Source organism: Strigops habroptila, chromosome 12, assembly GCF_004027225.2.
Source record: "Strigops habroptila isolate Jane chromosome 12, bStrHab1.2.pri, whole genome shotgun sequence".
NCBI classification, from domain to species: Eukaryota; Metazoa; Chordata; class Aves; order Psittaciformes; family Psittacidae; genus Strigops; species Strigops habroptila.
In genome coordinates, this window is record NC_044288.2 from 21,689,129 (window position 1) to 21,709,995 (window position 20,867).

At 59.8% G+C, this 20,867-nt stretch overlaps 2 protein-coding genes across 6 annotated transcripts; one reads left to right on the top strand and one right to left on the bottom strand.

Annotated features, from left to right (window-relative positions):
* Positions 1-632: 632 nt before the first annotated feature.
* Positions 633-14,231, top strand: RELL2 (RELT like 2). 5 transcript variants are annotated; one of them, XR_003994117.1, is made up of 9 exons: positions 633-1,103; positions 4,209-4,422; positions 6,049-6,114; positions 6,192-6,258; positions 6,569-6,757; positions 10,849-11,419; positions 13,202-13,244; positions 13,538-13,738; positions 13,840-14,231. XR_003994117.1 is itself a non-coding variant. In XM_030504111.1 (9 exons), the coding sequence occupies exons 2-8, from the start codon at positions 1,065-1,067 to the stop codon at positions 13,241-13,243; spliced, it is 1,188 nt and encodes a 395-aa protein (XP_030359971.1). In that variant the 5' UTR covers positions 633-746; positions 881-1,064; the 3' UTR covers position 13,244; positions 13,538-14,231. The 5 variants fall into 5 exon arrangements, 4 of the variants coding, with proteins under 4 accessions (XP_030359971.1, XP_030359970.1, XP_030359972.1 ...); XM_030504111.1 differs by having other exon boundaries at positions 633-746; positions 881-1,103; positions 13,538-14,231; XM_030504110.1 differs by having other exon boundaries at positions 13,538-14,231.
* Positions 14,232-14,234: 3 nt separating this feature from the next.
* Positions 14,235-19,882, bottom strand: FCHSD1 (FCH and double SH3 domains 1). Its single transcript, XM_030504107.1, is given in 19 exon segments — positions 14,235-14,689; positions 14,829-14,898; positions 14,900-15,069; positions 15,194-15,399; positions 15,489-15,645; positions 15,758-15,841; positions 15,930-16,160; positions 16,367-16,471; positions 16,574-16,681; positions 16,761-16,856; positions 16,939-17,061; positions 17,229-17,357; positions 17,454-17,517; positions 17,594-17,730; positions 17,812-17,956; positions 18,170-18,243; positions 19,109-19,154; positions 19,435-19,532; positions 19,800-19,882. Coding segments are annotated over 19 exon segments (2,130 nt in total). The 5' UTR covers positions 19,821-19,882; the 3' UTR covers positions 14,235-14,623.
* Positions 19,883-20,867: the final 985 nt, after the last annotated feature.

The window sequence follows — 20,867 nt, forward strand, 5'->3', positions numbered from 1 at the left end:
CACATCAGATTGACACCAGGATGTTCCATGGCTTCTCAGCAACAGGATTTTGGTGCTGGGTAATACACGTGCGGGAGGGAAACCCCTCGGTGTGCAGCAAGGGGAGCTTCCTGCATGCATGGCTGGGGTGTGCGGGATGCGGCTGGCAGGGTGTCAAGGTGATGGCATGAGATTTTGGGTGCTGTGCTGGCAGCAAGCAGGCGAGGGACTAGTTTCAAGGCACCATTAAATCATGGGATTATTAAATGATGCTTCTGGCTGGCTTTGCCACCTACTGTAGGGATGCTGCTCCCTCCACACTGCTCCTTGTGCATGTTTCCCTTTAGGATGCTGTCCCCAAAGGAGCAAGGATGCTCTGAGGGGCATAGGGCAGTCTGGCTTGACCCCACAGGGCTGGGGGCACTCAGAGCTGCGGTTCTTGGCACAGTGAGCACTGACCCGAGCACCATTTAAATAAACAGGCTTTGAACGTGCAGAACAACAAGGGTGTAGCAGAGAACGCGAGGAGCGCGCTGACGTCTCGGTGGGGCTGCTCCCTCGGCATGACGATCGCCTGGTTGTCACTCTGCAAGGTGCTGCCACCAGATAGCGTCCAGCTGGCTGGGGAAAGGGGCGAGGAAGGGACAAACACGGCCCTGCTCCCAGCAGGGATCGCTTTGCTGGCCCAGCTCCCTTTCTGGAAGCTGGTTGCTACTCTGGGCATCTTCACAAGTCTTGGAGCGGTGCAAAGAAAGCATCGGAGAAGGGTATTTTTAGATGCTCTTTGTGCTCAGAGAGCATAACCATGCTGTGGTTTAAAGGCCATTAGCTTTGAAAAACTTAAATAAGGGCTTAATAGTCAGGGAGATGTTTGATGCGATGGGACGTAGCACTTTTACAGAGATGATGGCATTTTCTGGGCTGAGCATCACAGTGGAGACCCCGGTTGGAGCGTGCCGGCAGGATTGCTGGAGCCAGATGATCTGGCCTGTTTAGCTGCCACGTGGACAACCAGTGGGACCGGGGCAGACAATCCCCTGAGAGGAGAAACCCGCCACATTGTTTGTGGGGTTACGTCTGTCGTGATGGCTGCGGAGGAGGTGTGGGAAGAGAATAGACAAGAGGTAATGTGGTGATACACCGGGACCGGAGCTGGCCATGGGATGGGACGATGTGGGACAAAACTGTCCTTCCACTCCCTCCTCATTGCTCTGTCCCCTCCTTCCCTGCCCACCTTTAGACCTGGTGGCTTAAAATATAAGGGCTTCCAGGCAATGGCGCAAGAGGGACAAAAACCTCCAAGAATTTGGAGCTCCAGCAGGACTGGTGCTGTGTCTCAGCTTGCACTACCTTGACTGGTGGGGTTGCACAGGATGGGGACAGGAGCTGAGAGGGGGTCGGGAGGGGACAGAGGGTGCAGAGTCCAGCCTCTGGGTGAGCCATGAGCATCCAGCCCACAGCTGTGTTCACACCTCCATGGCATGGTGTGGGGCTCAGACCCATGTGGGAGCATCCCCACTGGCCAGGATGGGCTCAGACATCCTGGTTGGAAGGGAGAGCTCAGCTGTGTGGGTTTATGCCTGCCTGGTCTCAGGGCAGAGAGGAACTGTGATGTCTTTCTTGGGTCACCTGTGAGGCTCATGGTGTGGCCATTGAAGTGCTAATGGGGTCCCACCATGGGAGGAGGACTGAGCAGCCCAGGGGGATGCTGAGGCTGGGCTGGTGGAAGGAGGATGGAGACTTGGACCATCCCTGGGCGGGGGGGCATCAGGAAGAGAAACACTATGGGCTGGGATAACCCAGATGCAGAGCCAGGCAGGAGCAGCTTGACAAGTAGTGGAGCCCCCTCTTCATCCCGTTCGCCCCACTGAGACCAGGATTTGTCCCTGGGTGGGTTGCTGGGTTGTGGAAATGCTTCGACACCAGAGGAAAATGGGAATCTTCTCTCCAAGAGGAGGGGGCTGAGCAACCCGGGCTATTTTTGCTTGGCATGGCTGGAGGCTGGAAAGGGAGTAGGATGCAGCAATGCATTGGGTGGGCGGGAATGCCTGGGAGGAGAAAGAGTGATTTGTTGTGCAGGACAGCACGTGTGGGCACGAGGAAAATGGGAATAAGCTCAGCATGACTGCATCCCCTCTGGGCTCTGCAGAAACCCAGACCTGCGAGGTCCCCCTCTTCAAAGAAACAAGGGCAAGGAGTAAACCACCCTTAAGGTTTTGATTAGCAGAGACTCGAATGATGCTGCAACTTGTTCCAGCATTAGGAGACCTCTCCTCTCCTGTGGCCATAGCAGTGAATGGCAGGAGGAATAAGTCTCACTGCCTGTGGTCTCTTCTTGCCATAGATGGCCCATCTTAGGAGCTGCCTCCCTACCAGGACAGCAGATGCATGGGTGATACCTACGATGCTGTGACCTCCTGATATTACAGTGATGGAGGAGGCTCCTGGGCTCATGAGAGGTGACTCTTGGTTCTCACTTGAGTTGCCCTCACTTGTGGAGAGGGACAGGAGCCCTCATCATTACATAGTTGAAAGCCTGGAGGAGCTGCAGGTTGCCTCACAGCAACACGGAGTACGGTGGGATAATTCCTACAAATAAATGTGTATGTAGATAGACAGTTCAGTAGAGATGGGGTGTGAGGAATTTCAAGGTTTGCTTGTGCTTCTCAGGGTGTGGGTGGAGAACTGGCAGGTGGGCTAAGGATGGACAGGAGCAAGCCTAGGTTGCAGTAGGAAAAGAGAGTTGGCTGAAGCCTCCCAGAGTGAGGATAATGTGGTGGAAATGGAAAAGGAGGTCCTGGGGCCACGGCAACTGGAGATTTCAAATGGATCAGCCACTCCTTTTGAGGAAGGAGGCAGAGACAGTTGGCTGGGGCAGAGGGTTGGGGTGTGGGGTCTCCCGAGGCTCCTTTTCCACCATCTCACTGGTGCTGTGATCATGGTGAGGGTGTCTGCACCCCTCTCCCCCGACACACACCAGTGCAGGACCGGTCCTGGACTTGCTGAGCCCCACTTCCACCCTTCTGCACCCCCCCATCACTACGGCTCAGTGTTCTAAAAATCGCCGAGCGCTTCGGAAAGGAGGGTGCGAGGGGGAACCAGGGCTGGCTTGCATGTGGGTGAGGTTATTCGCCTCGGGGCGGGCAGCAGCTTGCCAGCACCGGCTTCCCTGAGCGGCATTCCCGTTTGCTCCCCGCTGCAGCCGCCGGCATTTCCCTGAGCTTCTCTCCGCACCTTCATCCGCTGAAACCGCTTCGGAGTGATTTTTCCCAGCGCCGGGACAGGCGGGTTGCTCTTGCTGTCAGGCAGCGGCGGGCTGCCGCGGCTGCCAGGAGCAGCTTGGCTCCTTCCAAGGAAGGAAGAGGCAGCCGGGAGCCGGGGGGCCAGAGGATGCTCGCCGCGGTCCCCGGCCGCAGGGATGCGGGGTTGCTAGGAGGCAGGTGAAGGTGAAGAGGAGAGCGCTGCGGAGGACCGCAGGCCCAGGTACCGCCGCAGCAGCGGGGACAGCCGGGGGACACCCCGCTTCGCACCGGGAAGTGGAACCGGCGAGCGGGCGGCCGAGCTCTGAGCCCCCGGCAAGGGAGATGGGAAAGCCCAGGGGAGCCGGGGCGGAGAGAATGAGCTCTGTTCTGCGGGCGGACGATGCGGGAGCTGCCGGCCGGCTCGGCCCTCCGCCCGCCCGGCTGCCGCGGCTCCCTGCCTGCCCTGCCTCTGCCTTTGCCTCTGCCTGTGCCGGTGGAGGCCCCCGGCCGTGAGTAGCGAGGGATGCAGGGGGCGGCGGGTCGGCGCTGTGCGGTGAGGATGCTCATCCTCCTGCAAGGGCGAGCGGGGTGATGCCGCTCGCCGCAGAGCCCGGCGGAGGCCGGGACACCGGTGCCCTTGGGAAGCTGCTTGCAAGGGATGGGGAAGCGCCGCAGCCGGGGGCCGGGCAGGCCTGCGGGGATGCTGCCACCGCTGCCCTTGGGGTGCCTCTTGCCGGGTGCGTGTGGGGCAGTAGTGTCCTTGGGAAACTGCACCGAGCCACCTCCAGCCCGCCCTCTCCTCCGTGGGCCCCCAACCACAATGGACCTTGTGGGGCAAGAGATGAGCCCTTGGCAGCCCACCCCAAGCTGGGAGCTGGCTCTTGCCTAAGGGGGGCAGGAGGAAGAAGAGGAAGAAGAAGATGGGCATGGGGAGCCTGGCAGGGGGTGAGCACTGGGGTCTCTGAGCTGCCTTCCCCCTTCTCCTAGATCCGCATGTCAGACCAGCACAGCACCGACGATGGGGAGTCAGACCCCCAGCACAGCCTGTCTATGGTCTTCCTCCTCGTCCTTGTCTTCTTCATCATGGGGCTGGTGGGTTTCCTGATCTGCCATGTCCTGAAGAAGAAGGGTTACCGGTGCCGGACCTTCCGGGACGAGCTCGACCCAGATAACAAAGACGTGCTGGCGGAGCTCCAGGCCAGTGAGTGCTGGGGCTCGGGGGGCTCAGTGGGGATCTGATGCTGTCTTTTGCCTGGTGTGGACTGATGCTCCTTAAACACACTTCTGGAATGTGGGCTGGGGATGGGAGGATTACCCATCATGTGCTGCTGGGTTGGGAAAAAGGGATGGGCAGCGCAGTGTTCCCTGGGGATTGGGAGTATTGTCTGGAGAGCCCTCTGAAATACCAGCTCCATGGGCTGGGAAGTCTGGTGGTGCCAAGGAGGTGGGAACCAGCATCTGGCTCTTCCAAAAGCAGCATTATCACCAAAACATAATGCTGTTGAACAGCCAGATCCTGCTGAATCCCCAGCACCTGAATTATGTCCCATGTCCCCTACAAGTAAAGCATCCCTCAGCCAGAGCACAAGCCGTCCCTCTGCCCTTTTAGCATTAGGAGGTCCAGCATGGAGCCAGGATGGTGTTTGCTATTGCTCATGTCTTCCTCCGGTCCCTGTTGTGTTCATGCGTGCTGGAGGAATAGGTGTGTTTCCTTGGTATCTGTGCCCAAAGAAATGCCAGAAGGGGATCTTTAGGTTTTTTTTCCATCACTTCAGGCCACTATAAGTCACTCTTGCGTGCAAACTGGTCTAAGCCTGGTCCAAGCAAGATCTGTCTTTTGATGGTTTCATGAGTCTCTGCTGAAATGGAGAAGACACGTTCCTCTGACTGCTTCTGTAGGCCAAATGGTGCTACATACCTCCTTCAGCTTCCCTGTGCCATCACTGGTGCCTGGGGGGATCAGCACCTCCTCCTACCACTTCTCATGCACAGGGAAGTAACATGGCTCCACCAGCTCACCCATGGACACAACAGGAGCTTCCCAGTGTCCTTGGATACACTCCTCTGGCTTAAATGACTTGGCTGCATACGGAGACAGTGTGTGAACTTTCCAGCATTGGCTTTGCCCGCTGGATATGCCACAGCCCAGGGAAACATCTCTGTGGGCTTCCAGGATCATGGTGGTAGCCCTTGACCATGCTCTTTGAGGCAGCTGCCTTCCGGACCATGGCTCTGACCTGCTCACTGGAACATGTAACACCGTGGACTGGGCTGAAGGTCCAGCCAGCCCAACCTTCTGCCTCCAACAGTGTCCACAAGCAGGTTGAGAAGGATGCTGGGGATGAATAGCACAACAGAGCAGACACCGAGCCAAGATTCCCCAGCATACTCTTTTAGGCTTCTAAAAGTGTGCAGCTCTGGGTTTTCTCCATCCGAGATGGTTTCTCCGTATTTAACAGACCCCAGTGGGTTTCTTTACTGTGAACTTGTTCAGTTTACCCTTGGAGACTCAGCACCAGAAGCATCCTGCAGCCAGGGGCTCCAGGGCTGGACTGCTCCCCCAAAAAGCCTCCTCTTCTGACTTGTTTTGAACCTCCTCCCCACTCATTTCAGTTCTGAAGGAGCAGCACAACCCCTATATGTGTTTCCCCACACACATGGGTGCTGGTTTAGCCATTTCTTTTCCAGAGTGAGAGATCTGCTGTTCCCCATGGGTTTCTCCATAGCGGGGACATGAGGCTTCACCAACCTCTCTGTTGACATGGCTGCTCTGGGAAGGGACCGTTGTCCAAATCCCAGCCCTCAGTGCCACGTTTTCTCTTTCCAGATGAAGAGGAGGAGCTGAACGAGGACACTGTGGAGAAGATTGTGAGATGCATCATACAAAATGAAGGTGAGCACTTCCTAGGGCCGGCCTGGGGATGCGCTGACCAGTTTAGCTGATGCATTTCCTTCTTCCTCTCTCTTCAGGGAACGCCGAGGCCCTCAAAGAGATGCTGGGGGACAATGAAGGGGACATCCCAGTGCCAGTGCCCAGGTGAGGGAAGGCTATACCAGCTTGTAGGGAGTAGGGAGCAGCCTTTGGGTATCACCTTGGTCTGGAGACTGCAGACAGCCCCTTTCCAGCTTGTTATAAAGCATCTTCCCAATAGAAGTCCTGCTTTCCTGAGGATTGCGATGGGTGCTTCACTCCACTGTCAAGGGGGATAGCTCTTCCTCATGCCTGTCCTCAGAGGAGGCCTCCTTCAGAGCTGCTGCTTCTCAGGGCTTGCTGCAGTGAGGCTGCTCCAAGGTTGGGAATTCTCCTCCAGATAACATGACCTGTCATGTCTTTCTCCTATTTGCAGCCTTTGTCCCCACCGTAACAGCCAGGACGGAGGGCCACCACATCACCACACGGTGCATCTGGGCTCCACGCAGGCTCCCTGCATCCACTGCAGCAAGAGGAAGAGGCACCCACTGCATCGACAAGGACGGTCCAAGGATGGCAAAGGCAGGATGCATCCTGGAGAGACCACTGTCTTCTCAGTGGGCAGGTACTTCAGTGACACTTGCCAGACATGGCCCATCTGCTCTGATGAAGCAAGCATCATGTAGAGTCTTCTCAGTTGCCTTGTTCCTTTCCCCTTCCCCACTTGCCCAGCACCAGGCACCCTCTTGCTCTTCCCCATGTAGATGCCCCAGTTGTGGCTCTGCAGCTGGGAGTCCTGAGGGCTCAGGTGCCTCTTGGACCTGGAAATGCCTGTGGTATGTGGCAGGCCATGATGCTTATGTGGTGGCTTACCTCCTTCTCCTTGAGGAAGGTGACTCAAGCCTGGGTTGTTCTGCTGACTCAGTGCTGGGCAGAGCCCCAAATCCACGTCCTTTCAAAGCTTGCTGTCCCAGCTATGTGCAAGCAGGGCTCTTGCTGCCCAACAGCGGCAGTAACCCCAGGTTTTAGGGATCTCATTAGGAAAGAGAGGAGGTGACAGCAGGGCCCAGGTCCAAGTTACCAGCCACCATCATCAGAACAAAAGGATGGCTGTGCTCCTCCAGGTCTCTGTGTCAAATAATGACTGTAATTAGATGACATGGCAGGAATATAAGAATAGGGGAGTGTACCTGATACTTCTCACAGATACTTTCCAGTCCCCTCCTGGTTTCACCTCAAGGGACTTCCTGTGGTCTCTGTGTAGTCAGTAACCTTTAGTACCATCTGCAGCATTGCCCAGGTTGCCCTATTCCCCAGCACAAAACCTTTAGCAAAGCCCTCCAGGGCTCAGCTCCTCACTGCTGTGCTGACCAGGGCAGGGTGATGAGCAACTGGTGGTCCTTGGATGGCCACCTTGGTGAGACATAGAGCTCTGCTGTGCTCAGATCCTGCAGCAGGTCTTCATTCAGAGCCTAAGCCTTGTTGAAGCTCCACGTTGTGGTCCAGAGAGACAGTTGCTCATGGTGATGTTGAGCCAGAGTGGGCATCACGGGGGTGGGTTTTGGGTTTTTCCACCATCACAGCTAGGAGTCTCAGTAGGGAGGTGAACTAGGGGCTTGATGGGGAGCTGGGGAAGGGGAGACACACGCTGGACCTCCCCATGGTGAACTCCAGATATGATCTCCAGGACTTGCTGGAGATTGAAGGCTTCTGGCTTCCTCTTCACCTGTAGCCGTCAGCTGTCCTTGGCGGTGGTGGTTGGTGGCCAGATCTCTGCATGGTTGCGTACTCATGGCTAATCTCATTTCCTGGCTGGTGCCCACCTCCATCCACTCCTCTGTGCCCTTTGCCTATGCTCTTCTCAGTCTTCTCTCACTCACCTCTGAGTGCCAGAGAAGATCGCCTCCTTTCCTAGGGGCACCTTCCTGCAAATCTGGTTTTTCTCTCTTTATCCTTGTTAATATCCTGTGTCACATCAGCCTTCTCCATGGCACGGTCATAGCATTTTCCAAGGTCATATTTCAAGTTTCCATGTCTTGTTTCTCTTGGTATGAGGTCCAAGTGCTAAGGGTCCTGTGAGCCCATGAGGTACAAAGCTACCTCCAAATTCTGGTTCTTCCAAGCTGGCCCGTTTGCTCTTTCAGATCCCGGATGACTCTTCTGGTACTGCTCTTGCTGTGCCTTATTTACCAGGAATATCTTGATTGCAGGAAGTGCTTTGACTCATGACTGATCCTACTGACAAAAGCTCCTTTAACCCACCTCTTCTGTTGCAATCCTCAGGTTTTGTTCTCTTTTCCTTGCTGTTGCTTTTGTCTTGGATACAGTGGTTGGGAGTCCAGCACCCTTCATTGTTACCTACAGCTCACTGAGGCTGGTTGGCAGCTGGTAGGCACAGGCTCCTCTCTATTGGAGTGGAAAGAAGTGAGGATAGTGGAGGTCCACCAAGATCACCAGAGGCTGGAGCATGTGGCATGTGAAGAACTGCTGAGGGAATGTGGTTTATTTAGCCTGAAGAAATAATAGAGGGGGATCTCATTGCTCTCTAAAACTACCCAAAGGGGTGGGGGAGCTTAAATGAAGATGGAGCTCGGCACTTAGAGGTGCACAGGGAAGAGGCAGTGGCCAAAAGCTGCAACAAGAGGAATCCAGAAAAGACATAAGGAAACACTCTTTCACTATGAGAATGGTGCAGCACTGGGGCAGGGCCCAGAGGAGTGGAGGGGTCTCCATCCTTGGAGACTGGACAGGGCCCTGGGCAACCTGCCTGAGGGTGGGAGGTGTCCTGGTTCCGAGCAGAGGGTTGGACTGGAGATCACCCGAGGGCTTTTTGCTCCTAAATGATTCTATAATTCTGAGGCAATCAGCGTTATATGATCTGCACTCTTACATTATTGACTGATCTACCATTTATCTTAGGGCTTTCTCTAAACCAGTTGTTGTCAGTGGCAGAGCTTGTCCTCCAGGGATTCTGACCCTCCATTCTTAGCCACAGTGCCACATCCTACTGAATCAAATGCCTCAGTGATGCTGGGCAGGCAGACAGCCAGTGCTCTCCTGCCTTTCCCCTCACCACCAGAGGTCGGTTACATTAGCTCTTGTGCCCGCTCCAGTCTGAGCCCTGCCTGCTCCTTCGAATCCATTCCTGGCTCCTCCAGGCTGGCATTGCTCAACGGCATTACCAAGCAATGATCCTGCCACTCGTGCCTCCTCCCTGTCCCTCTTCAGGACTGGAACATTCTTTGGTTTTCCTGAATCGTAGTTCTTGGTGCCTTATCTGCAATTATCTGGATAAACCTGAAAGGCCACATTTGCTGCTGTTTGCCCTGACCCGAGCAGTCCTGTGTGTGCCTAGTCTGGAGCTGGAGTATTTCTCTTCCTGACCCTTCCAATCAAGAGCAATCTGCTGCAGGGGCTGTGCTGTCCACAGACTGCCACCAGGTCCTCAGCCTGGCAGTGGTCCCCTGCATCTCTGGCATCTCATGTGGCATCTGTTCTTACCTCTTGGACCTTTCTTCTCAGGTTCTTCCTCCAGAATGGCTGTACTGCCACGTTCTTGACCTTTGTGCCCTGTTTGTCAGGCCCAGCACCTTGAATTCTACTGCTGAAGTTGTGTTTTGCCCTGATGCTGGCTCACAGCTGAGCCTCAGCAGAGCCAGGGCCATCTGCAGCTTCTCCACATGTGACTCAAGCGCAGGGCTGCTGCGTGAGTCATGAACTGCATGAGATCTCCGTGGTGGGATCAGTCTTCTTTGGCTGGTAGACACCAGCTCACATGGAAGAGTATTCCCGTCTGCTGGTCCAGCAGCGGCTTGCCTTGCTTACGAAGAGGAGTCACAGCATCAGTCACAACCAGCTCGACCGCAGTTCTGACCTTTAGGCTTTGCCTACATGTTACCCCTCACAAATCCCAAAGTTATGGTAGATCCCTAACTGCTCCTCCCTATATGCAGTACTGCATCACCTCTGATTATAAACTAATCCTTTGAGGGTGTCAGACCAACTTCTGCAGCTCTTCCCCTGACTACCTCAGTTCTCTGAGCTGTTACCTGGTACATGGTGGAATCTTGGTGAACCATGTAGGTGCCATCCGTCACTCCAAGGGACAGTGCAAAATGAGCTCTGGCGGATTTTACTTACACAGCTCCTCCAGCCTTTGATCCCCACACCCAAAAATAGCTCACTCTGCCCAAAGCCTGTCCCTGCCCTCACTCAGGGTGTGCTGTCTGCTGAAAACTCTGGCTCTTGTTCCCCTGATGGCATTCAGTCAGTGCATGCAACTTCCATGCAGCTCTTTGTGGCCATCCCTTCCTCACCAGGCTTAGCAGGTTTGCATTTCACCCTCTGAATCAACCCCTGAGTTTCTGTACAAACTCCTGCTCATCCAGGTTGCATCTTGGAGCATTTCCAAGAGCTGTGACCCATCTTGCTGTAGGGAAAACAGGATGGCAGGATCTACACTGGGCAACACCTGGATTGACCTTTTCATCCTTCTGTTTCTATTTGTTCTGCCAAAAATGAAGGGGAAAATGGGGTCAAGTCAGTGGGGGCATGGCTAGAGTGCAGATCGGTGGTGTCGACTGGATCTGCAAGGTTGGAGATCATCTCCAGTTGATGGCAAAGAGAGGAGATCCAAGGCTGGAGGTGCAGGCAAGCTGGGAATACAGCTGGGGAAGAGGAGGGAAAGGATTTTGATCCATCCTGCCCCCATTCCAGGTTTCGTGTCACACACATCGGGAAGAAACCCACTTTCCATGAGCAGCAGGATGGGCCCCTGCCTGATGGCAGCCGGGAGCTGAGCACAGAAGAGCTGGAGCACAGCAGCGATAGGCTCCAACGGGAGCGGGCACGCAATGGGACTGTCCCCACGGGTGGCCTGCAGAACGGAGATGTCCAGAAAGGTGTCCAGGGTGGCAGAAGCAGGGGGCAGAGCTGCTCCACCACCCCAGCCCCCAACACACCAGCCAGCTCCGGCACTCGCGGCAGCCGACGGGCAGGCAAGGGCTCCGGCACGGCGGGATCCCTGCAGGATGCTGGCGCTGTCCCCGGGAGCACCAGCCGCCAGAGGAAGCTCCTGAGCCAGCGGGTGCTGGGAGGGTCGAGTCCCAGCATCCCGGGAGCGCTGGTGCAGGAAGGAGCCAGCATCTGCCTGGAGGAGACCGGACTGGGGTCGGCAGATGAAGTGTCGGATATTCATGGGAGCCTGAGCCTGCACGAGCAGGTTGATGACTTGGGAAGAGATGACAGCAGCAGGAAACAGCCTGGAGTGGAGGATGTGGCGCAACAGGTGGGTTCCTCTTCCTCCTTGTCCCCATATGGTCCTCTGGACTGGGGAGTTTGGGTTGTGGCAGCACCCCAAATGCTGCTGACAACATCAACCAGCCCCAGTGCAGTGGTGTGAGCTGTGCAGCGGGGACAGCGAGCTGGGCTGTGGGACCTGGCCTGTCCTGCCGCCCTGCTTCTGCTCACCTTTCTTGACTCCGTCTGCTTCTAATGCCTGGGGGATGCAGAGCTACCGTGACAGTTCCCACCCTCCCACTACCTGCACTGCTGGGGCAAAGGCAGGTCACCGGTTGACTTGCACAGGGGATGCTGCAGACCTGCTGCCAGCTGCCCCGTGGGCAAGGGGGTGAGTTTTCCTTTGTGGTTGGGCTCTCTGGAGACATCCACTGGGATGACTTTTACTTGACCTGAAGGAGCTCTGTCACTGCACATAACTTGGTCCCTCCCCACAATGCTGGGGCTCAACATAGCCAGCAATATCCAGGCAGGGACAGATGGCTCCAGGAGCCTTTCTTGCCTCAAAGTCTAGGAGATGGTGAAGCCAACCAGTCAGTTCTTGGTTGTTTTTCCCTGCTGCAGAGGGGCTGGTGCTGGCTGTGCTCAGACAGGAGGCCACCACGGCTGGAGCTCCCAGCACCCTGGTATCTCCCAACCTTCCCACTCAACCACCCTGCTGGAGGTGCCAAAGAGCACTGGCGAGGACACCAGTTGCTTGGCCATCAATAGCCCCCAATTTGGGGGATTCGCTCCATGTCAGTGGCTGTCACCACTGCGCAGATGAGGGTAGACCTTTGGTGATGGCAGCAGCTACCCAACGTGTTCACTGACTCACCTGGAGTTATGCAGAAAGACTTTTGTGAAGGCGGCTGGGGAAGGCACCTTATGCAATGTCACCCCATCTGCATCAGCAGCCCCAAGAGCTGGCCTTGGCACAAAACCAGCACTGGACACATGTGGCAAAGCCCTTGGAAGAAAAGGGAAGCAAACCACCTGGGTAAAGAGCCAGGGACATTCCCTGGGACTGGCTCTGTTGGAGTTCCATAGGCCAGGCATGGACCATGCCTGCAGCCCTTGGCAGAGAGGTGGGATGGAGCCGACTGGGGCAGCATGGGAGAGCCCAGGGAAAGGTTCCCGGCTGAGCATAAGCTAAGGAAAAGGCAGGAACTCACTGTGTTTATTGTTCCCCTCTTTGCTTTCTGGGGGCCAGGCTGGAAGGTTTGAGCTGTTCTGTGAAGGGCAGCCCAAGGCATCCAAGCAGGACAGAGCTGATGGGCCTTTCTCCAGAGACCTGGAGAGGTGGCGGCAGCTCCTCCTTCCTCCCATGGCCCATTACGCCTTGGCAATGGCTGTGGTCCCTCTGATCACTGGGGAAGCAGTTACATGCAGGGACATTTCTCCTCTGTGGCACCAGACTCTTACCTCAGACCCTGCACTCACCAGGCTTTGGAGTGTTGCTTTGGTGTGCTCCAGGACATGGGGTTCCAAGAGAACTGTAGAGACCTCACTGGGATGTTTGTCACCAAGCCTGGGCACCACTCGGATGCTCTCTCATCCTCAGGTCCCAGCCAGGGCCACCACAAGGGTTATTAGTTGCTACTCAGTGCGTCCTGCAGGTGATGAGGAAGGGCAGTGAGATGGTGTTTGGGCTGTTGTCAGCTGGAGCCTCAGTGGGGTTCTGCCCACTGGCCCATGGGTCACTGCTGTGGCCAGTGGAGACCTGACCCCCTACCCCAGGACCCTGGTCCCACAGGGGCACTGACTTCCACATCCCTCCTCCATCCCACAGGAGCCCAGGGCCATGGTGCAGGACCCAGGAGCAACTGTGTGACGTGAGTGCTTGTCCCCAGTCCCGGGGCGATGTCTGGGATGGGGTGGGAAGGCACTGGCTGTGTCCCTGCCCTAGTGGGTCACAGCCTGGTGATGGAGAGAGGGTGAACCCCTGCTCCAGGAAGGTTGGTTCCCAATGCTCCAGCTCCTGCACAGGCAGGTCCTGTCACCAGTGTGCCCAGCCCCAGGCAGTGGCGCTGGCTCTGGGTAGACAGTGCCAGGACAGCCTGGTTGTACCTGATGGGGGATGCCATGGGCGCATGGATGAGCCCGATCCTGCCCCCTCTCCCCACAGCTCCTCTCTGCTCCTGGCTGGAGCGCGGACGGGAGGCGCTCAGCCCCTGACCCCCGCCGGGCTGGGGGCTCTGCCGTGGGGTATCCGTGGGGCAGCCAGCCCCGGCCCCGGGTGGGCAGCTACGCGCTTGGCATGGCCGGAGCGACGCGCCGACGTTGCAGACAACGCGCTCGGTGCCGGACCTCATCCCATTGGCAATAGGTACCTGACTCCCACCCACCGCACCTGCCCCGGAGACCCCCCCCCGGGCCTGGCGGGGGCAGGACAGGACTCGGTCCCCACTGCCCATCCGGTGCCCACAGCCCCCTGGTGCTGGGGGAAGGATGGACCCGAGGGGCTGCAGCGAAGGGCAGGGATGGAGGCAGCAGCTTGAGCTCCCCCGGGGTGGGGAGCAGCACCCCTCAACCCACCCAGCACGTTTACCACAGAGCACAGCCCCCCCGGGCACCCCTGCCACGCAGAGCGGGCACAGGCACACATCCTGCACCGGCGAGGGACCTGGCCAGGTCCCTGAGGGATGAGGCGGAGAGAGGAGCTTCCAGCCCCATTCCCAGCACAGGAAGGGCTGGAGCCCGGCCCGGGGGGGGCAGGATTGCAGCCAGGCCAGCGGGCAGCCCCCGTGCCCGCAGCGAGCTTTGGTGTGTAACCGCACTGTACATAGACAAGCTAAAAACCATTAAAGCTGCTGAACCCCTCAGGAGAGTCTCAACTGGCTTTATTGGGGCACAGCCCCCAGTGCCTACTCCTACCTGTGGGGAGATGACCCCAGGGCTCAGCCCCCCCAGGAACCAGGGCTGCACTGGGGGAGCATGGGCGATGCCAGGAGGAAGGGGCAGAGGCAAGAGGTGGGTGAGATGGGGCCCAGCCTTAGCACTGAGCACCCCAATAGAGGGGCTGTGACGATGTCCCGTGCTGTAGAGGGATGCAGGACCACTCCGCAAGCAGTGCTGGGCAGGATGTGGCCCCTGGAGAGACCAGCTCAGGGTACGAGGCAGTGCAAGCCCCTGCTGCCAGGACAGCAGCCCATGGGGGCTCGCTGGGGTGAAGCGCTTTGGGGAGCAGGGAGCGATGTGGGGAGCTGCTGGGTCAGCTGAAGTGCAGCTCAGGGTCAGGCTCGGGGCCTCTCCCGGGCGGTGGCGGTGGTGCACGGAGCTGCGGAAAGAGGAGAGAAGTGGTACCAAGGCCTCTCATCACCCTCCAACCCCTCCAAAGCATACAGGTAGTGCTGTCCCCCGTTACGGGAGGGCTGGGGGCAGCTTTGGGGGCACAGCATCGCTGTAATGGGGCTTACCGGCCGGAGGCGGGTGGCTGCCAGGTCCGGAGAGCTCTGCCCGCTGCCCGTGCCATCCTGCCGGCAACCTGGAAGGGCGCAGCAGCTCAGCCCAGCTCCCTGCCTGCCCCCCAGCCCCTTCCCCAGCCCCCCAGCACTCACCTCCCAGAGACGATGGTTCAGGAGAAGGGTTGGGGGCCAGGCTGGCCCCGGGTGTGAGGCCAGGAGGGGAGAAGGGCGGTGGGGATGGCGACGGCAGCTCCTGGGAAGATACAGCCAAGAGGGATGGGAACAGCAGGAAGGGGGGGGTCTTACCCCCAGCAGCCACTGCACAAGACAGGGGGCTGCCCCATGGCAATGGGACACAATGACCATGGGCCACTGACCTGCCCAGTTGTCCCCCGGGCCCCGGTGAGCTCCTCCACCACCAGTGAGGGGAAGACACCAACGCGGCCATTGAAGTCACCCGTCCAGAAGCCATCGTCCACCTCGCCAGTGGCACGGGGCAGCACCCGAATGATGGCCCCCTCGGGGAAGCTCAGCTCCTCGGGGCTCTGCCCCTCGTAGTCATACAGGGCTCGCACGAGCCAGGCTGTGGGGAGGATGGGGCAGGGGCTCAGCCCCCTCTGGGTGACCTGTCCTCATCCCCAGGGTTTGGAGGGGGGATACCCCAGGACCCACCTCCGGGCTCCAGCACCAGTTCTGCAGCCATGATGCTGGAGAGCTGGCGGTGCAATGCAGAGGGTCCCGGGGGACCAAGGCCCGCCTCTGGCTCACCCCCCAGGGACAGCAGGTACTTTTCAGGGACGTAGCCAACCTGGCCTGCCTTGTTCCGAGCCTGAGGGGACAGAAACCACATAACCACCCCTGCCCCCGGGGAGGGGACAGCATGGGGGACCTCCGCAATGTGTCCCCCCAGCATGGTGGGGGGATGCTGAGCCTGCTCCCACCTTCACCCACTCCTCTGCATCCCCATCCTCGATGATCTCCAGCTCCTCGCCCTGGGTGATGGACAGCTCGTCTGCCTGGCAGCCCTGCAGGGGACAGGGGACAAAGTGGCAGGGATGCTGAGGGTGCTGGCCATGGGCAGTCAGGGTGAGGGACAGGCACCCACGGCTGTACCTGGTACCCAAAGATCACCCGGCAGGTGTAAGGGTAGGTACGGGCAGCAGGGCCGGGCTCATCGTCCTCATCCGGCTCGTCACTGTCCTCGTAGTCATCGAACTCGGCTGGATCCAGCCCTGAGGGAGCCTCTTCTCCTGTCCCCACCATGGCCCCCGCCAGCCAACTGTCCACATCCAGCCCCGCTGCCCGCAGCAGCGCCAGCCGTGCCTCTGCCTTCACTCGGCTCACCTGGGCACACACACACACGGTCCAGGTCTATGGGGACACCTATGGGGTGGGGGGACAGCCCAGCAAGCTCCATCGCCCCCAGTCCCCAGCGTGGCTGCCATGGTGGCAGAGCATCCCCAGGCACCACAGCTCCCCATCCCTGCATCCACCACCCTGCAGGTGGCAGACCCTGAAGCCACCCCGAGCATCCTGACGGGGGAACCCACCTCTGCCTTCCGGAGGTTCTCCCTCACTTCTTCCATCTGCCGCTCCACGGCGGCTGCTTCCACCTCTGGGACCTGCTGCCGCCTGGCCTCCAGCCGCTGCAGCACCTAAGTGGGCACCCCGAGGTCAATGGGAAAGTGGGAGCAGGGGGGGAAACGAAGAAAGCCCCTCCTTGACCCCGCCTCCCCATGGGGAAGGAGAGCACCCACCTCCTCGCTGTGTGCCTTGTTCTTGTGGTCCCGGGCCACCCGTGTGGCCCAGCGCCGTGCCTCCTTCTCCAGGCTGGCACCGTCATCCCCGGGTGGCAGCAGGCACACCTGGGGGAGGACACAGTGGCTGAGAAGGGGCTGGTTGTGCAGAACCCCCCCGCTGTGATGTCCCACCACCACCACCTACCTCCTCTACCCCGGTGAGCTGGAGGCGCTGCTCAGGGGCCAGGGTGAAGGCAGGATGCTCCTGCAGGAAGAGGATAACATCCTGCTCCCGGCACACCTGTAGCAGCGGAGCAGTGTGAGGCCGGGGGGGCTTGTCCATCCCCTCCTGCCCTCCCCAGCTCCTGGTCAGGGGCTGTTACCCGTGCGGATGCCTCCGCAACGCCCTGGAAGCAGTCCCTCGTGGCCCAGCAGGTCTCCACCTCTGTCCGGCTGGCTGCTGACAAGTGCTCCCGCAGCCTCTCATAGAGGTCACCATCCAATGCCTGCAGGAAAGCAGGGGGGAACGCCCCTGGCACTGCCTGCGTCCCCCTGGGAACATCCCTACACCACCATCAGGACCTTCTCTGCTGCACCTCCCCTCAGCAGCACAGGGGAGATGCTTCTTATGGGACCCTTGTGCAGGGACATGGGGGGTCCAGGCAGCTCCTACCTGCATGGCAGCCGGCAGCTCCACACGCCAGTAGTGCTCCAGGTGGGCAGTAGCAGAGACCAGGGCAAAGCTGTACTCGTTGTGCACCCCTGCGAGCTGCCTCGAGTGCTCGGCCAGGCGTGCGGAGAACTGTGGGGATGGGGAGAGCAGGGCTTGGCGATGGGCTGGGGGCCACCACCCCATGGACCCCGGCATCCCGCTGTTTGGGTACCCCCTGCTGCTGACCTTAGCGCTGAGCTTTTGCAGGCTGGCCTTGGTGTGAAATATCCTCCGATCACTCTTCCGGAGCCTGGGAAGGATAGATGAGGGGATGTGAGCCCATCCTGCAGCCACGGTGGCCCCTTCCCACCATCCCCTCTGCTCACCGAGCCTCCACATCAGCTGCCTTGTCTTTGGCCACCTCGTTGCTCCGCTGGAGGTGGGTGAACTGCTTCTTTGCCTTGTCCAGTTCCTTCACCGTCTCCAGCAGCTCCGCCTGCGCCTTCTGCAGCCGCTCGATGCCCTGTGGGGAGTGTCAGCAGTGGGACACACACAGAGCTGTCCCCACCGCCCGGGCACAGGGGACATGTCCTTGCCCTGGTACCTTCTTGAGCATCCTCTCCTTGGAGAGCCGGGCGGTGCGGGCGGCCTCCGTGGCGAGGGCACGGTAGGTCTCCGAGGCGGTGACACGGACCTGCCCGGCGTGCGCGGTCCCCTCGATGACACCCCTCCAGACAGCGACTGCGCTCCTGTGCGGGGTATGGGGGTTAGGACAAGGCAGGGCACCCTCCGGCCTCCCTGCCAGCATTCCCAGTCCCATCTGAGTTGGGTACCACCACATCCTTCAGGACATCCCATCCCCAGAACACTGAAATCCTGCTTGGCATTAGGCATATCCCAGCTGGGAGAGCCATGGATGGGTGCAACCAGCCCCAGCCCCTTGTCCCCTGTCCCCAGCCCACCTCGAGTCGCCGGCCTCGCTGCGGCCCCGCTGCCAGTCTCTCTTCACGAACTGGCTTGCCAGCCTCTGCAGTGCCTGTGGACAGACCCAGTGTCACCAGCACTCCCCAACCCTGCCAAGCACCCCGGCACCGCTCCATCCTCCTCTGGGGCTGAAATTGAGGTCCCCCACATCGTCTCTTCACCCCATGGGTATCCTCAGAGCAAGGAGGACACATAACTCATAGAAGCTGGAGGTCAGCAGGGATCCCATCATGCTCCCTGCAGGAAGACCTTTTTGGGGAGCAGCCATTATGATGAGAGGACCCCCCACTGTGGCTTTTGGGGCAGAGGCTGGCAAAGGGACATCAGTGAGGGACAGTGGCTACAGAGGTGGGGTAGAAGAGTCCCCAGCAAAGCCAAGTGCGCAAGACCCCAACCCTGGGGGCATGGTGTCCCCCCAGCCTGGGGAGGGGAGAGGGAGCGGGGTGGCACGGAGCCCAGCTGCAGGGAGGGGGGGATGCAACTCTGCTGCAGGCGGTGCCCAAGGGATGCTGCGAGGACATCTCGCCGAGCAAACCAAAGCTCTGACATTTAAGAGCAGAGCCCTGCGATGACCCAGCAGACAGCAGAGCCAAGCAGCTTCCTCCCACTGCAAGATTTTCCCTCCAGCCCCCAAAACACGTGAGGTTCAGGCCATGCTGTGCTCAGCAAAGCATCCCAGTGGGTGCCCTGAGGTGGTCAGTGTGTCCGTCCCGCCCTCTCCAGCAGGGAAAATGCTGCACCCATCACCACAGCCCTTCATGGCTGGCACAGAGCAGCCAAGCCTGGATAATTTCCAACGCTGTACATCACTGCGTGGGGCCGTGCCCTGCTCTGGAGCCCCCCCATGCAGGAAGGAGGGGTTCTGGTGCTTATTCCCCCTCAGCCCACTGGTCCATGAACTGGTGGTACCTTCTCACCTGCCCGTACTCCCTGTCGATGGCAGCCCTCTGCTTGCTGTAGGACCTGTGGGGAGAAGGCACAGAGAGCTGGTGAGGACCCACACAGGGGGGTAGGGACGGGCCACCTCTGCCATCACCCCCCTGCCACCGCCCCACAGCGCAATGCCCCCATCCGGCCACCCCGGCGGGTGGTGGAGCCCACGACCTCGGCGCGGCAGGCTCAAGGTGAGCCGTGCGGGCGGTCTGGGCCCCCGGCTCACACGTGGGATGAGCTGCCCGGTCTCAGCTCTGATGGGAGCAGGGGGCAACACATGCACCACACACAGACTGGCGTGGGGCCCTACCTGATGTCCTCCAGCAGCTCGGCATCCCGCTGCTGCTTGCCCTGCAGGCCCGAGAGCTGCTCCAGGACGTGGACCCGCACCTCCTGCGTGAGCTTCACCTGCGGGACGGCACCGCTCAGCGCCCGCCGACGCTGCAGCCCCGGCCGGGCCGGGATGGGCGGCGTGCGCTGCCCCACCACCGGTCCCCACTGCCCCCCGCACCCCGGGTGCCACTGCAGGTACGGGCCGCCAGGACCCAGCCGCGGCCCCGCTTCACCCAGCCCCGGTGAGGGTCAGCCGGGGGCGACTCGGGACCAGCAGGTCCTGGCCCTGCTCCGCTGGCAGCCGGGGAGGACCCGGTCCCCGGCGTCCCGCTCCGTGCTCACCTTGCGCGGCGGCGGCTGCATCGCTGCGATGCCCGGTCCCGGTCCCGGTCCCGGTCCAGGTGCCCGCCCCGCGCGTGCGGAGCCCGGAACTGCCGCGGCCGGACCCGCCCCTCCCGAGGCCCCGCCCCGCCACAAGCCACGCCCACAATACACGCCCTCCCTAGGCCACGCCTCCTCGCCTGGGCAAGCCCCGCCCCTTTGGGGAAGCCCCGCCCACCGCGGCCAGCAAGCCGCGCCCCCCCTCCCGCCTTGTCCACAGCGCCACCTCGTGGCCGGCGCCGCACATGTTGCCGGAGCGCTAAGACACGGGGACACGGGGGGACACGGGGGGAAATGGGGAGCACTGGGGCAGGGAGACATGCGGCATGGGAAGTGCTGGGACACTGGGAACGCTGAGGTGAGGGCGCACAGGCCAATGGTCCCGGGACATGGTGACCCCTGGGGTGCTGGGGAGATGTGGGATGCTGGAGCACTGGTGCTGGGATGTGGGAGCATGTGCGGCAGCGGGGACTCAGCCCCCAGGCACAGGGATATGTGGGTTCCCAGTCAGGTGGAGGGTGCAGAGCCCTTGGGTTGGCAGGGCCCTGGCATGGGGACACAGGCACCGGGCTGAGCAGTGGTATTCGGTGGGGGGCATCGAGAAACAGGGGGAGACCCCAGCCAGCCCTTGTCCCACCTGCCCCCCGGTCCCTCTGTCCCTCTCTCATCCCCCTCCCATCCCTCTCCCATCCCTCTCCCATCCCCTTCAGCTCTCATCTCACTTTCCATCCTGCTTTTTCTCTGCCTGTGGTTCCTGCAGAGTTTGTGGCTGTCCCCACTGTCCCTTTTGTCCCCTTCTTGCTCTTTCCCTGACATTTTTGGGGTCAGCTGCATATGTCGTAGTTCCCCTCCTGCAGCCAATGCGCAAGACAGGGCTGGGGCTGTGTCACTGGCTCTGTTGTTCCCCTCCATGGCTCCTCTGCTGCAGGAGGGAGCTGGGAAAAGGAACCAGGGGCCACCCAGCACCCACTTTGATTGCAAGAAGGGGACAGCAGAGTGGGACAGCGCAGTATGGCCCCACCTACAGAG

Excerpts from the sequence above, each read along its gene's own strand:
- RELL2 (XM_030504110.1), top strand. The coding sequence starts at position 1,065 with ATGGCTGCGGAGGAGGTGTGGGAAGAGAATAGACAAGAG. Across the intron at positions 4,423-6,048 it reads GCTGGCGGAGCTCCAGGCCA|ATGAAGAGGAGGAGCTGAAC; the intron begins GTGAGTGCTGGG and ends TTCTCTTTCCAG. Across the intron at positions 6,758-10,848 it reads ACTGTCTTCTCAGTGGGCAG|GTTTCGTGTCACACACATCG; the intron begins GTACTTCAGTGA and ends CCCCCATTCCAG.